Source organism: Oncorhynchus keta, chromosome 37 (assembly GCF_023373465.1).
Source record: "Oncorhynchus keta strain PuntledgeMale-10-30-2019 chromosome 37, Oket_V2, whole genome shotgun sequence".
Taxonomy (NCBI): Eukaryota; Metazoa; Chordata; class Actinopteri; order Salmoniformes; family Salmonidae; genus Oncorhynchus; species Oncorhynchus keta.
This window is the reverse complement of record NC_068457.1, coordinates 2,757,665-2,773,764: the sequence shown is the minus strand read 5'-3', so window position 1 is coordinate 2,773,764 and position 16,100 is coordinate 2,757,665. Positions and strand designations below refer to the sequence as shown.

The 16,100-nt window shown below is 43.9% G+C and overlaps 1 protein-coding gene across 7 annotated transcripts in view; it reads left to right on the top strand.

Moving 5' to 3' along the window:
- Nucleotides 1–11,902, top strand: part of LOC118370059 (protein MTSS 2-like) — a 111,051-nt gene extending 99,149 nt beyond the window's left edge. For 2 of the 7 annotated variants that reach the window (XM_052498851.1, XM_035754850.2), the window contains 4 exons: nt 6,669–6,794; nt 8,072–8,204; nt 8,981–9,007; nt 10,120–11,902. In XM_052498851.1, coding sequence (XP_052354811.1) covers nt 6,669–6,794; nt 8,072–8,204; nt 8,981–9,007; nt 10,120–11,192 — 1,359 coding nt within the window. In that variant the 3' untranslated portion in view covers nt 11,193–11,902. Of the gene's footprint in view, nt 1–6,656; nt 6,795–8,071; nt 8,205–8,980; nt 9,008–10,119 lie in introns of all 7 variants that reach the window. The other 5 variants (XR_008095366.1, XM_052498853.1, XM_052498852.1 and 2 more) reach the window with 5 other exon arrangements.
- Nucleotides 11,903–16,100: the final 4,198 nt, after the last annotated feature.

Below are 16,100 nucleotides of genomic sequence, written 5' to 3'. Positions count from 1 at the left end.
GCTGCCACCCTCGTGCTTCACGGTTGGGATGGTGTTCTTTGGCTTGCAAGCCTCCCACTTTTTCCTCCAAATTTAATGATGGTCATTATGGCCAAACAGTTATATTTCTGTTTCATCAAACCAGAGGACATTTCTCCAAAACTACGATCTTTGTCCACGTGTGCAGTTGCAAACCGTAGTCTGGCTTTTTTTATGGCGGTTTTGGAGCAGTGGCTTCTTCCTTGTTGAGCAGCCTTTCAGGTTATGTCGATATAGGATTTTTGTTACTGTGGATATAGATACTTTGGTACCTGTTTCCTCCAGCATCTTCACAAGGTCCTTTGCTGTTGTTCTGGGATTGATTTGCACTTATTGCACCAAAGTACGTTCATCTCTCGGAGACAGAATGCGTCTCCTTCCTGAGCGGTATGACTGCTGCGTGGTCCCATGGTGTTTATACTTGCGTACTATTGTTTGTACAGATGAACGTGGTACCTTCAGGCGTTTGGAAATTGCTCCCAAAGATGAACCAGACTTGTTGAGGTCTACAATTTTTATTGGCTGATTTCTTTTGATTTTTCTCATGATGTCAAGCAAAGAGGCACTGAGTTTGAAGGTAGGCCTTGAAACTTCTGACCCACTGGAAATGTGATACAGTGAAATAATCTGTCTGTAAACAATTGTTGGAAAAATGACTTGTCATGCACACGGTAGTTGTCCTAACCGACTTGCCAAAACTATAGTTTGTTAACAAGACATTTGTGGAGTGTTTGAAAAACGAGTTATAATGACTCCAATCTAAGTGTATGTAAACTTCAGACTTCAACTGTATATGTGTATATTTGTGTGTGTATGTGTACAGTACCAGTCAAAAGACACAGCTACTCCAGGGTTTTTCTTTATTTTTTCTATTTCTACATTGTAGAATAATAGTGAAGACATCAACTCTGTAATAACACATATGGAATCATGTAGTAACCCAAGAAGTGTTAAACATATCAAAATAGATTTGAGATTTGAGATTCTTCAAATAGACATGAAGGTCAGTCATTTCTAGAACTTTGAAAGTTTCTTCAAGTGCAGTCGCAAAAACCATCAAGCTCTATGATGAAACTGGCTCATGAGAAACGCCACAGGAAAATCTGCTTGACAGAGTTCAAATAACAGACACATCAACTGTTCAGAGGAGAATGCGTGAATCAGGCCTTCATTGTCGAATTGCTGCAATGAAACCACTACTAAAGGGCACGAATAATAAGAAGAGACTTGCTTGGGCCAAGATACACGAGCAATGGACATTAAACCAGTGGAAATCTGTCCTTTGGTCTGATGAGTCCAAATTTGAGATTTTTGGTTTCAACTGCCGTGTCTTTGTGAGACGCAGAGTAAGTGAACAATGATCTCCGCATGTGTGGTTCCCACCGTGAAGCATGGAGGAGGATGTGTGATTGTGTGGGACACTAATGTTGGGGGATTTGGCCTGGCTCGCAGTCTGCGTTCCAATTCATCCGAAAGGTGTTTGATGGAGTTGAGGTCAGGGCTCTGTGCAGGACAGTCAAGTTCTTCATTACCAATCTCGACAAACCATTTCTGTATGGACCTCGCTGTGCGTACATGGGCGTTGTCATGCTATAACAGGAAAGGGCTTTACCAAACTGTTGCCACAAAGTTGGAAGCACATAATCGTCTAGAATGCCATTGTATGTTGTAGCTTTAAGATGTCCATTCACTGGAACTAAGGGCCCCAGTCGTAACCACGAAATCCAGCCCCAGACCATTATTCCTCTTCCACCAAACTTTACAGTTGTCACTATACATTGAGGCTGGTAGCGTTCTCCTGGCATCCGCCAAACCCAGATTTGTCCGTTGGACTGCCAGATGGTGGAGCATGATTTGTCACTCCAGAGAACGCATTTCCACTGCTCCAGAGTCCAATGGCTTCGAGCTTTACACCACTCCACCCGACGTGTGGCATTGCCCATGGTCATCTTAGGCTTGTGTGCAGCTGCTCGGCCGTGGAAACCTATTTCATGAAGCTCACGACTAATAATTATTGTGCTGACATTGCTTCCAGAGGCAGTTTGGAACTTGGTAGTGAGTGTTTCAACTGAGGACAGACCATTTTTACCCGCATCAGCACTCAGCGGTCCCGTTCTCTGAGCTTGTGTCGCCTACCATTTCGTGGCTGAGCTGTTGTTGCTCCTAGATATTTCCACTTCACAATAACAGCACTCAATTGTATACGCCTGTTAGCAACGGGGGTGGCTGAAATAGCCAATTCGACTCATTTGAAGGGGTGTCCACATAACTTTGTGCATATAGTGCTATGTATATATAGTATTTAGTGCCTCTAACTTCCTCCAGTCCCTGTGATAGTCTCGCTGCCCTTCCCAGTGCTCTTCCTTGTCTACATCCTGTTCATTCAGTGTTAAGTGGCCCTGCCCCGGATATGTTCACCTCTGTTCCATATTATTTATCGTCAAAATGACTTTCACTTCTGTCACATCAAATAGGCCACTGCTTGTTTTGTTTTTGCATGAGCTGTCTTAAATGTGTATGTATTTATAATAGAATGTGGCTTTTGGGAAGATCTTGACATTGTTGTTAATCGGACTACTGTCATCACCACTAAAGATGGCAAACAAATCGAGCAATATCTAGTTTATCCCCTGAAAGTTAACTTGTTTTCTAGCAGTATTGAAGGGCTCTGTTATTTGCTAGCTAGCCAATTTGATTTGGTCCATCAGTTAATGTAGCCTATCATGTCTGTCAACAGCAATCATGGTTAAACCAACGTAGGCTAGGTAAAACTATGTTGGTTGAAGAAAACAGTATAATTCGGTTAACTTTCCAATATGTTTAGACAACTGTACAAAGTTTCTACCGGTAGCTTGCAAAATAAACATCAGCTAACAGTAGATCAGCAAATGCACAGAGCCTACAAAGGATGGGAAATTAACCTAAACCACTCATACTTGTCAGGTATAGTTCACTTTTATTTCATAACACTCAAATGTGACCAACCGGCTCAAATCGGTTGAATGTAGCAAAATTTGAAATGGTGTTTTTCACATTAGATAAAAGTAGAGCAACAAAAGGGTATAGCTCACACAGCATTTTTTGAGGAGCAATGGGAAAGTAATTCTGCTTTGAAAGTTGAAAAATGCGTAAACTCACTTTTGAGAAAATGGCCTTTTTTGAATGTTTTGGTACCTAGTGAAGAGCTAATCTTTGTCTACATCCGGCATCGTTCACACCCTCTTAAAGCTTTAGCCCCACCCATCTCGTTTCGCTCTCGGGGCGTTCAGAGAGCACACTTGACGCTCTGGCCGATGATTTGTTTACCTCCTGATAACATGAAAACAGCCTAACCAGCTCAGCTGGCAACAATTTCATTACGTTTTTTTCCAACTTTTACTGACACCGGCCATATTCAACGGGTGTTGTGCGTTTGTAAATTCTTCAGTTATTCTGCACTCTGGCATACTCAGACTGAATTTACGAATGCACCCAAAATTGCATAGTGGAGTCTTGTTAAGATATTTAGCTAGCTTGCAAGCTAACTAGGTAAACAACGTGTAAGACCATACAGCAAGCCAGCTAATGTTAGCTAGCTACAACAATGAACATAGTGCCAAATCATGTTGTTTACTACCCTGCATGAATCTGCTGGGCGCTAACCAATCAGGTTCAATGTTAGCTAGCTGACATTAGTCTCTAACTAGCCAAGCAAGCGGATCTGGGATATGAATAATATCATGCACGTCAAATTAGCTAACAAACCAGCCAGCTAACGTTAGCTAGTTAAACAATGAACAAAGTGCCAACAAGGCCACAGTGCTGGGAGCTAACCATCCAGGTTCAATGTTAGCTAGCTAACATTAGGCTCTAACTAGAAAAGCAAACAGCTCTTGGAAATTAATAATAACGTCCACTAGGGAGCTATCCAGCTAATGTTCGCTAGCTAGCTAACAGTACACTTTAGCTTAATACTTATAGCTAGCTGGCTAGCTAGGAAAGAATGAACCTAGCTAGGTAAACAATGTGTAAGATCATACATGTAACGTTAGCTAGCGAGCCAGCCAGCTAACATTAGCTAGTAAACAACAATGAACATAGTGCCAACTCATAACGTTACCACGCCCTGCATGAATCTGCTGGGAGCTAACCAACCAGGTTCAATGTTAGCTAGCTAACATTAGCCTCTAACTAGCCAAGCAAACATCTCTGGGATTAGCTAGGGAGCCAGCCAGCTAACGTTAGCTGGCTGTACACTTTAGCTTGAAATGAAATCACTTATGTGTATAATCTGGAAATGTAGCTAGCTAGACTATTTTACCCGACTATTTTATTCGTCGCCAGACCCACTGGCTCCAGGTCATCTACAAGTCCATGCTAGGTAAAGCTCCGCCTTATCTCAGTTCACTGGTCACGATGGCAACACCCATCCGTAGCACGCGCTCCAGCAGGTGTATCTCACTGATCATCCCTAAAGCCAACACCTCATTTGGCCGCCTTTCGTTCCAGTACTCTGCTGCCTGTGACTGGAACGAATTGCAAAAATCGCTGAAGTTGGAGACTTTTATCTCCCTCACCAACTTCAAACATCAGCTATCCGAGCAGCTAACCGATCGCTGCAGCTGTACATAGTCTATAGGAAAATAGCCCACCCATTTTCACCTACCTCATTCCCATACTGTTTTTATACTGTTTTTATTTATTTACTTTTCTGCTCTTTTGCACACCAATATCTCTACCTGTACATGACCATCTGATCATTTATCACTCCAGTGTTAATCTGCAAAATTGTATTATTCGCCTACCTCCTCATGCCTTTTGCACACATTGTATATAGACTGCCCATTTTTTTCTACTGTGTTATTGACTTGTTAATTGTTTATTCCATGTGTAACTCTGTGTGTCTGTTCACACTGCTATGCTTTATCTTGGCCAGGTCGCAGTTGCAAATGAGAACTTGTTCTCAACTAGCCTACCTGGTTAAATAAAGGTTAAATAAATTTTAAAAAATTAAAAAAAATACACCATCATGCATGGTGGACAATTCTCCCTGTCATGAATTCCATGCCATGGTTGCCATTATCTTATGTTCATACAAATATGTACACATGTTAATTTTGCTGAATATTAACACAGTTGACAGTGAGAGAATGTTACTTTTTTTGCTGAGTTTATATAACATTGTTGCAAGAAGTTTGTATAATTTAAAAATTCAAAGTTTTGAATCCGGTGACGTTTTGCATAACAGTTCATAAACCATGTGCCATGGAATCGGAAGGTCGAAAATCTCTTCCTAACTATTTTGCAATCTATATGGCACAGCTGTACATTTTGAGGTCCTTAAATGAAACTGGTATACTTTTTTGTTTATCACAATTTTCTTTAACCAATTATGGTCTTTAATACAGGGCTGACAGACAAGTTCCCTACTTTTTCCCCCTTCCACTTTCCTCTTCCATTTTTGCGGTAATGCTACAATTATTTGGTTGTAATTTTGGGTAGAGCAGACATTTCCATATAGGTTTTAGCTGCATGTGTGACAACTACACCAGTCCTATTTAAGGTATACATTTTCTTCTTCTATTAGTATATTTGAGTTCAACCACAATATTTGTTGTATTCTTTGTTCTGTTTTTGTCTGGTGGATTAAATTGAAATTGAAATCAACTTTCCATGGCTTGTTTTAAAAATATATATATTTTGGAGATTTGAATAAGAAGGCCATTCTTGAACATGGGGTGAGACATTCTTATTCATTTGCTAGAGAACCCGTTAGGATTTAAGTATAGCTTTTGTATGACTTAAGCCTTTAGTGACCAGTCTAATGCTTTAATATTTAATCATTTCTGCCCTCTGAATTCATAGTCATTATAAATAGGCCCATTTAATTTTGTCTGGCATGCCGTTCCAAATAAATTTAATTTAAATAACTGTTTTCTAGGGGTAGGCAAGACCATAAGCAAATAGGTAAACTGGGATATGACTAAATAGTTCATCCGGGTGATTTTCCACAAATAAACAGGTTTTTACATGGCAGCAAGATCATATCTATTTTTGCTAACTTTCTATAAAAATGTATTGGAGTGAGATCATTTATTTATTTTGGGATGTGTATACTGAGTATGTCCACATCACCATCAGACCATTTTATTGATTAACTACACAGTAATGTAAAAAAAAAAATATTTTTTATATATATATATGCATGCATGCATACATACATATAGTGGGGCAAGAAAGTATTTAGTCAGCCACCAATTGTGCAAGTTCTCCCACTTAAAAAGATGAGAGGCCTGTAATTTTCATCATAGGTACACTTCAACTATGACAGACAAAATTAGAAAAAAATTCCAGAAAATCACATTGTAGGATTTTTTATGAATTTATTTGCAAATTATGGAGCAGGCACGGTGCACTGCACTCGCGCTATAGGGGACATCGGCTGCTCTGATAGACTTGATCTGTCAGACACATTTCACAGAAGTACCGAAAGTAACTCAAATGTTCTAGTTTTGAAAAAGTACCGAACTTTCGGTATACCGTGTAAGTGTCTATATCTAATTGTCCAACAGTGATTATAGAATGTGTCTTGTACTTAATGGTGTATCTATATATAGAATATATCATCTGTGGGCAGTGGCACAATGTGATATTGTTAGTATTTGTTTCAGGAGTTGAGCGGGCCGTGGTCGGGGCAGATCGGGCCGGGCACAGAGAATGGCACGGCCATGCCCCCTCCACACAACGCCTACACACAGCACGGAGAGAGAGCGCGCACCATGTCCACATCCGGAAAGGTAGCACATACACACAAACGGACACACACACACACACACAGAATGCTTATCAGTTTGTACTTTGATATGTGGTCAATGATTAATTCAAATAAGCACCGGTGCAGTATGTTCCACCGTTTCTGAGTCATTGACAAACAAACCAACCTTTTTGTAATCCATTAATAATTAGTTGATTGTACGATAACTTAAGAAATATTTCCACAAGGAAATGATGGCAACACTTTGCATTACATAGGCATTACTCCAGGCTAAATATATAGCAAAAAGTTATGTAACATTAAATATAGGCAGTAACATTTAGTAGGCCATCATTGGAAATAAGAATTTGTTCTTAATGACTTGCCTGGTTAAATAAATAAAATAAAATAAATGACCTCATTTTTGTTTTCCAAGAAAATACAAAATTGTTAGAGCTTAAATAAGGGGTAACAGCATAATTGCATGTACCGGTTTTTACTATGATGTTACATTTTCTTGTATCTATACTGAACAAAAATATAAACTCAGCATGTAAAGTGTTGGTACCATGTTTCATGAGCTGAAATAAAATATCCCAGAAATGTCCATCCCTGTTAGTGAGCATTTCTTTTTTTCCAAGATAATCCATCCACCTGACAGATGTGGCATGTCAAGTAGCTGATTAAACATCATCATTACACAGGTGCAACTTGTGCTGGGGACATTAAAAGGCCACTCTAAAATGTGCAGTTTTAACACACAACACAATGCCACAGAGGTCTCAAGTTTTGAGGGAGAGTGCAATTAGCATGCTGACTGCAGGAATGTCCACCAGAGCTGTTGCCAGATAATTTTATGTTAATTTCTCTCCCATAAGCCGCCTCCAACGTCATTTTATAGAATTTGGCAGTACTCACAACCGGCCTCACAACCGCAGACCATGTATAACCACGCCAGCCCAGTACCTCCACATCCACCTATGGCTGCGCCCCTGCCCAGTCATGTGAAATCCATAAATTAGGGCCTAATTCATATATTTCCTTCTATGAAATGTAACTCGGTATAATCTTTTAAATTCCTTCATGTTGCATTTATATTTTTGATCAGGATAGTTCGAGAGCTATTTCAGGGTGTATTCTTAGTGTTCAGCTGACAGGGGGCAGCAGAGGCCAAGAGGTTGAGGAAGGATTCTCTTCCGCTATAAACATCTCCACCCCCCCCACACCATCTACAAGTATCTCTCCCTCCCACCTTCCCCTCACGCTGTTTCATTCTCTCCCTTCTGCACTCCACCCTCTCCGTTACACTCCCTTTCATAGCTGGCCCTGACCCTGGGCGGTGGGCTCAACTCGGAGGCCCCCCACACCAGTCGCGACTCCCTCCACTGCTCTAGTGGCTACAGCACGCAGACCACCACGCCCTCCTGTTCCGAGGACACCATTCCCTCCCACGGTTAGTAGTGACTTCCACACACCAAACCTCCCGCCACACCCCTCCTAGGTTGCGACCAAATTGTCACCCTATTAGCTACCTAGTGCACTACCTTTGAACAGGCACTGTAGGGAAGGATGCCATTTGGGACGCAAACCTACTATCCCCCCATGGTCACAGCACTGTCTGCTTTTCTAGCTACGTGTCTGTTTCTTTGGCTCAGCCAGCTCTGTTTTTTAGTGTGTCTCTGTGTCAGGGATCTTATACAGCATGCTTGTCTTATTGGTTGTGTGTCATGATTTGTGCTTTTGGGTCTGTTTGCTTGGATCTGTCCGTGTGTCTGTACATCTGTGATTGTCTTGCAGTATGCGGCATGCATCCATCAGTTATTTCACTATCGCAACAGAATGACGTCTACACTTCTGCCCAATCCATATGCCTGTTTCAACAGCATTATCACAACACCAGTTGGTGCAAGTAGCCTATGGTAGGATAATGTGCTTTTTTCTGCAGTGCTACCTGAAAACCAAGTCTGAATTTGACCTCTCTCCACACATCACCTCACCCCACCTATTTGTGGGATCAAAAGCCTGTATGCCGAGATGTAAAGCCATACATAGCATATCAGCCTGCAACCCGAGAAGGTTCTACTCCAGTTTGGTCCCTCTCAAAGCATTGTGGTGCTGGACTGTCACTTTGTGAAGCACCCCCCCCCACTCTACATCATGTTTAGATCAAAGAAAATGTGCTCTTTTTATTTGTATACAAGTTAAACGCAATCCTATATTCTTTTTCAGCTGTAAAGAAAGAACCGACTCTTTATGGTAGGTTTCTTATCCGTTACTGTTTTAGATTTCCCCCCCTCTGTTCCTCACAAGTCAAATTAGAGACCTTCACAGTGATTTAGTGTGACATCTGTGCTGTGTGAACTCCCATCACATCAATGGCCTTTTTGCTAGTAAAAGCGCCGAGTGTTTTGTTGTGTGTGCGTGTGTGGGTGTGAGAACCTTGATGTAATCGGAGGGGCGGATTCTTGCGTTATTATGAGATCAATTGAGTGCGTGTGTGAGTGATTGGGTATACAAGCACACGCTCCTTTGTCTTTGTTTGTGTATGTGCAACCGGCAGGTAATTGCGTGTTTACCATCATCAGCTGATAACAGGTCACCACTCCGTGCTGACTCACTCCATTACCACCCACACCCTAATCATTTCTTCCTCCTCAGTTAAGTCTGTTTTTTTCTCAACTGGGCAGTGATTCAGCATTGAGACACAGCCTGTGTACCAAATGTCACCCTATTCCCTACATAGTGCCCTACTTTTGACCAGAGCCCGGGAAATAGAGTGCCATTTGGGACGCAGACATAGTTAGGTTATTATGTTAGTTTTTTTTTTTTTTACTAGGCAAATCAGTTGAGAACAAATTCTTATTTTCAATGACGGCCTGGGAACAGTGGGTTAACTGCCTGTTCAGGGGCAGAACGACAGATTTGTACCTTGTCAGCTCGGGGGTTTGAACTTGCAACCTTCCAGTTACTAGTCCCAACGCTCTAACCACTAGGCTACCCTGCCGCCCCACGTCGCCCTACTATGTTTGGGGCAAATCTGGAGTCTTAGTTTCTGGGGTTCTCTGATACATTTTCCATGTCTGATTCTCACCGACAACACCAAGTATTCAATGCTGTCTGACATGTTAAAAAGATAAACTTTAGCATAGAGAAACTTTGTGCCACGGAACATTCTTGCTTTTGGTTTTAATGGAATGCATCAGGTCAGATTTTCCACCCCAGGCAAAGCTTCTGCTTTCCTACCATGTTTTATTTCAGTTAGGAAAGAAATGTGTTGTGTGTTCCTCAGCTCTAAGTAACCACAGTCTTACTCTTGTCCCTCACCCCTCCTTTATCCATCCCTCTCTCCCTCCTTCTCCACCCACCAGACTACGACTACATCTCCCTGCACGGGGGCGAGGAGTTGCACCACAGCCCGCCCGACTTCGACAAGTCCTCCACCATCCCGCGTAACAGCGACCTCAGCCTGCAGTACCGCAAGATGTTTCAGAGCAAGCGGCCCGCCTCAACCGTCAGCCTGCTCGCTGAGCCCGAGCCGCTGGGCCTGCGCCAGATGCACACTGCCACCATCCGCCGCAAGCCCTCATCCAAGCCCACCTACCGCCGTGGCACCATCAGTGGTGGCGTACCTATCCCTATCTGCACCCCCCAGGTTCCCTTCAAAGTCTTGGGGGGAGGTGTAGGTGGAGGCAACGGTGGTGGAGGGGGGAAGAGCGGGAGCGACGAGAATGTGGGGCCTCCAGAGAGCAGTGTGGGGAAGGGCGTGATTGGCATGAGCAGAACGGTGGACCACGAGTTGGTCCTCGCCAAGCACAGTCTGTGCACTTCCACCCAGAGCCTGAGCACCATGCCCTCGCATCACTCATCATCCACGTCGCCCTACTACTCTCTGATCCCGGGCCAGGCGCCAGTGCCCGTGGGCAGCTCAGAGCAGCTGTACCAGCTGAGCAAGCAGCAGCAGTACGCCCTGCACCAGCAGCAGCAGAAGCAGTACCAGCACCTACAGTACAACCAGCAGCAGCAGCAGTTCCAGCCACCCCAGACACAACAGTTGCAACCAGCAGCCCAGACACAACAGCAGTTTCAACTACAGCAACAACAACTACAGCAGCAGCAACAGTTACAACAACAGCAGTACCAGCAGACACCACAACCGCAACAGCAGAAGCTCCAATATCAAAAGCAGCAGCAGCAACAGTTTCAGCGGCAGTCTCATCTCCCACAACAGTACAACGCATCTGGGACTGGCAACCAGCTGGTGGAAAGCGGCCACTGCCCTCCCCCCCAGCAGCCCCCTGCCACCCCAGACACCCAGGACACAGATGAGCCCTCGGGTGGTGGAGGTCACATGGTCACCATGATCCGGGGAGTAAAACTGCGTCGGACTCTGACCAACGACCGCTCTGCCCCCTTCATCCTCCTGCCCAACCAATTCAAATGAGCCCTTCCCTACCAGTGTAGGTTGTCGGACTCGGACCAACGACCGCTCTGCCCCCTTCATCCTCCTGCCCAACCAATTCAAATGAGCCCTTCCCTACCAGTGTAGGTTGTCGGACTCGGACCAACGACCGCTCTGCCCCCTTCATCCTCCTGCCCAACCAATTCAAATGAGCCCTTCCCTACCCGTGTAGGTTGTCATCGTTTTGTTTTACGGTTCTCGCTTTTCTTTTAGCCCCGTTTTGATGACATTTCTCCTGAGAAAATAAAGGATGTTTCCTTTTTGGACGTTTTGTCTCGTGTAAAAAGGTTCCCTCTCTCCAATCAAATGTCCAGTAGCACTGTGTTTTAAACAGATTGTTATAATATCCCTCAGAGGGACTCGTAGGTGAATGTGGCCTCTTTATCGCTCTGTAATTTAAGATTTTTATACATACTGTACAAGGATGCGTGTTGGCTATATACAAGAGTTTGAGCGCATAAATGATAAGTTTTATGTTTCTATATTGTTGAGGGGAAAATGCCTTGCTTACTTCTTAGTCTTATCACCTGTATGGTTGGAACCAATAAAAACCCACACATATGTATATATTAGCGTGTTATACGGAAATCTTTATTGTATTTTTATTATTATCAGTGTCAATGACAGACTGAAACAGTGGATGTGTAATGAAAGATCCCCTAGAGGAAATTAAAGACTCATAACTAGACCTATATACTGTTCTAGTCTGCATCTCATTCAAGATGTGATCAAGTAAGCTCAATCACTCCCCATACAGTGTAGGTCCACCGTGGCTTTAAATGCTTTGAGCTGACTTTGCTATTTACAAACACACATGCTTCACCTTTGTGGCGAAGGTGACAGGCTTCTCATGATGGAGGCTGACTGTACCAGTGTTTGAGCCAATCAGAAGCTTGCACCGAAGGGCAGAGAGGGGTCACAGGGTCAACGAAAGGCTTTGTGGGGCTTTTGATAGCAGGGGTCAGGACCACTGTACCGTACTTGAGCTGGAAAGTAAAGCCACTGTTGTGTGGGGGGGCAAGGAGGACTGCAATGCTCTTAATCCCTGCTATAATGTGTCTTAACACTTTCTTCACATTGCCAAGCACATTGATTTAGTGATGTATGTGGAGTAGTTTTTCAACTGATCACCCTGTTCCCCATAAGTGATAGATATCCTCCCTACCTTCTTGAGGTTGGAGTTCTGGTTAATGTTCAAGTTTTTATGCATTATTTCAGGGAAATCGGCTCTTTTATTATGAACATATGGTGCTATTGTGACATACCAATCCCAGCCTGCACTGCCTCCTCTCCCCCCCTACTTACTGCACATACACATGATGCAGTCACTGGCCATATTAGGGATTTTATAATAACTGTTACTGACCATGCAAGACCATAGAAGTCGTGAGGAGACTCGCCGTTTCTGCAGTGGCAATAGGTTTGCGGCTGCAGGCTAGGTGCTGTGGGTTAGTGGTTTTGGGATCCTTCTGGAATGTGAGCCCCATATCAATTATTATTGAACCTTTATTTAACCAGGCAAGTCAGTTAAGAACAAATAGTTATTTACAATGACAGCCTACCCCAGCCAAACCCTAACCCGGACCACACTGGGCCAGTTGTGCACCGCCCTATGGGACTCCCAATCACGGCCGGTTGGGATACATCCTGGAATCGAACCAGGGTCTGTAGTGACATCTCTTGCATTGAGATGTAGTGCCTTAGACCGCTGTACCACACGTGCGCCCTGTTAATCACAGCATTTTGAGGGGTGGGGTTGTGAAATAATTTGATAAAAGGCAAATGAGTGAAATGGCACTGTATTTAGAACTTGTTTACCATTGTCTTTTTCTTAACTGAACCACTTTAAATGTGTGGGGTTTTGGGCCTTCTAGCCATTACACATAGCTACTTGTTCTTAAAAATTTCCCCTTAGTCGTACTGTATAGACAAGGCGATGAAACCAGAGAAGCTACTTTAAGTAGCGACGACGCCGCTAAGTGCATATGCCTCTTCCCCGATATTAAACGGGACTCCGCACCCAGCTGGACTGGGTTATTCTCTCCTCTGTCTCATATTCGCTCCCGGTTTGTGTAGGAGGCCCATTTACCTGACACCACTCATCACGCATCGAATGACCCCATTGGCCGGTTTAGCCATTGTGCGCACTCCCACCTCTTCTCTGGCCTCTTCATGTTGCCGGGGGTAACCCCCGTCCCCCAGAGAAACTACAATGGCCTCTGTTATCGAGGACTTTGTTACAGGATAGGCTTGTACAACAACACAACTTCTGACTCAAACAAATTTGAAGCAATATCAGGCTACATTTGAGCCACAGCTTTTAAGTTCAAGGTTCCAAATGATAATTACAGTACAGCGTGCATATCTCCCTAACCCCAAAGTAGGTCTGGGATAGTCAAATTATGGGGCAGCTGAACTGACTGTTCCCTTTCTCTGTTGGGTTAATTGTATGTAATCCGATAAGATTTGTGTTCCACTAGAAGAACTCAGAGATTCATTTTGTTTGTTTGAGTGAAATAAATTATCCAAGTTAGGTTTATATAGACTACGGAGATTAAATGAAGTTATACGTTTTCTCAAACACTGCTGCAGTCCCACTCCAAACCCTGCCAATCAGCAAGAGTGAAGGGCAGTAAGTATCCTGTTCTAAAAAGCCGTTTCCAATTCCTTTCTTTGACCTTGGCTTCAGCCACACTATGGCTGAGTCCCAAATGGCACACTAATTCCCTATTTTGTGCACTACCATGGGCCCTGGTCAAAACTAGTGCACTATATCGGGAATAGGGTTCCATTTGGGACATAGACTGTTGGCCACTCACCGGAAGTGTGTGAGACACTGAGACTTGGTGAGTGTTGACTAGAATCTTTGACCTCCCACCTTGACCCCAAACTGGATCTGCTTATACTGCATATACAGAACACTAGGTGTGAGAGTGTGGATTTATTTAGATATCGTTTTTTATATTTATATATTGGTCCGGACAATCTATACACCAAAAATTAAGATGTGAATATGTTTAAGATCTGAGAAAGCGGGAAAATGCTCTAAAATGACTCTGTCCAGTCCATTGGATTTGCTTATACTCCATGTGATCTAGGGGTGTGTGTGTGGATTTATTTAGATATTGTTTAAATATATACACTTAGGATACAAAACATTAACAGCACCTGCTCTTTCAATGACAGACTGACCAGGTGCAAGCTTTGATCCCTTATTGATGTCACTTGTTAAATCCACTTCAATCAGTGTAGATGAAGGGGAGGAGACGGGTTAAAGAAGGGTTTTTAAGCCTTGAGACATGGATTGTGCATGTGGGCCATTCAGAGCGTGAGTGGGCTAGACAAAATATTTAAGTGCCTTTTGAACGGGGTATGGTAGTAGGTGCCAGGCTCTCCAGTTTGTGTCAAGAACTGCAATGCGGCTGGGTTTTTCAAACTCAACAGTTTCCCGTGTGTAATCAAGAACGGTCCACCACCCAAAGGACATCCAGCCAACTTGACACAACTGTGGGAAGCATTGGAGTCAACATGCCTGTGGAACGCTTTCAACATCCTTGGGGTGGAGGTGTTTCTAATGTTGGGTGTACTCAGGGTATATATTGGTCTGGACAATTTACAGTATATACCAACATTTTATTAAGATCTGGTCATGTATTCACAGGACTTGACTCATGAAATGTGTAAAAGACACGGTAGACAAACAATTTAAAACATTTATTCAAATTTGTCCATTAAGGGTAGAGAACAAGTGTACTAATGTAAATTATACATTGAATGGGTTAAGGTAATGAATCATCCCTGTAACACACTCATTGATTCATACACACCGACTCACTTATTTTTATTTTATTTTTTTATACATTTACATTACATTTACATTTAAGTCATTTAGCAGACGCTCTTATCCAGAGCGACTTACAAATTGGTGCATTCACCTTATGACATCCAGTGGAACAGCCACTTTACAATAGTGCATCTAAATCTTTTAAGGGGGGTGAGAAGGATTACTTTATCCTATCCTAGGTATTCCTTAAAGAGGTGGGGTTTCAGGTGTCGCCGGAAGGTGGTGATTGACTCCGCTGTCCTGGCGTCGTGAGGGAGTTTGTTCCACCATTGGGGGCCAGAGCAGCGAACAGTTTTGACTGGGCTGAGCGGGAACTGTACTTCCTCAGTGGTAGGGAGGTGAGCAGGCCAGAGGTGGATGAACGCAGTGCCCTTGTTTGGGTGTAGGGCCTGATCAGAGCCTGGAGGTACTGAGGTGCCGTTCCCCTCACAGCTCCGTAGGCAAGCACCATGGTCTTGTAGCTGATGCGAGCTTCAACTGGAAGCCAGTGGAGAGAGCGGAGGAGCGGGGTGACGTGAGAGAACTTGGGAAGGTTGAACACCAGACGGGCTGCGGCGTTCTGGATGAGTTGTAGGGGTTTAATGGCACAGGCAGGGAGCCCAGCCAACAGCGAGTTGCAGTAATCCAGACGGGAGATGACAAGTGCCTGGATTAGGACCTGCGCCGCTTCCTGTGTGAGGCAGGGTCGTACTCTGCGGATGTTGTAGAGCATGAACCTACAGAAACGGGCCACCGCCTTGATGTTAGTTGAGAACGACAGGGTGTTGTCCAGGATCACGCCAAGGTTCTTAGCGCTCTGGGAGGAGGACACAATGGAGTTGTCAACCGTGATGGCGAGATCATGGAACGGGCAGTCCTTCCCCGGGAGGAAGAGCAGCTCCGTCTTGCCGAGGTTCAGCTTGAGGTGGTGATCCGTCATCCACACTGATATGTCTGCCAGACATGCAGAGATGCGATTCGCCACCTGGTCATCAGAAGGGGGAAAGGAGAAGATTAATTGTGTGTCGTCTGCATAGCAATGATAGGAGAGACCATGTGAGGTTATG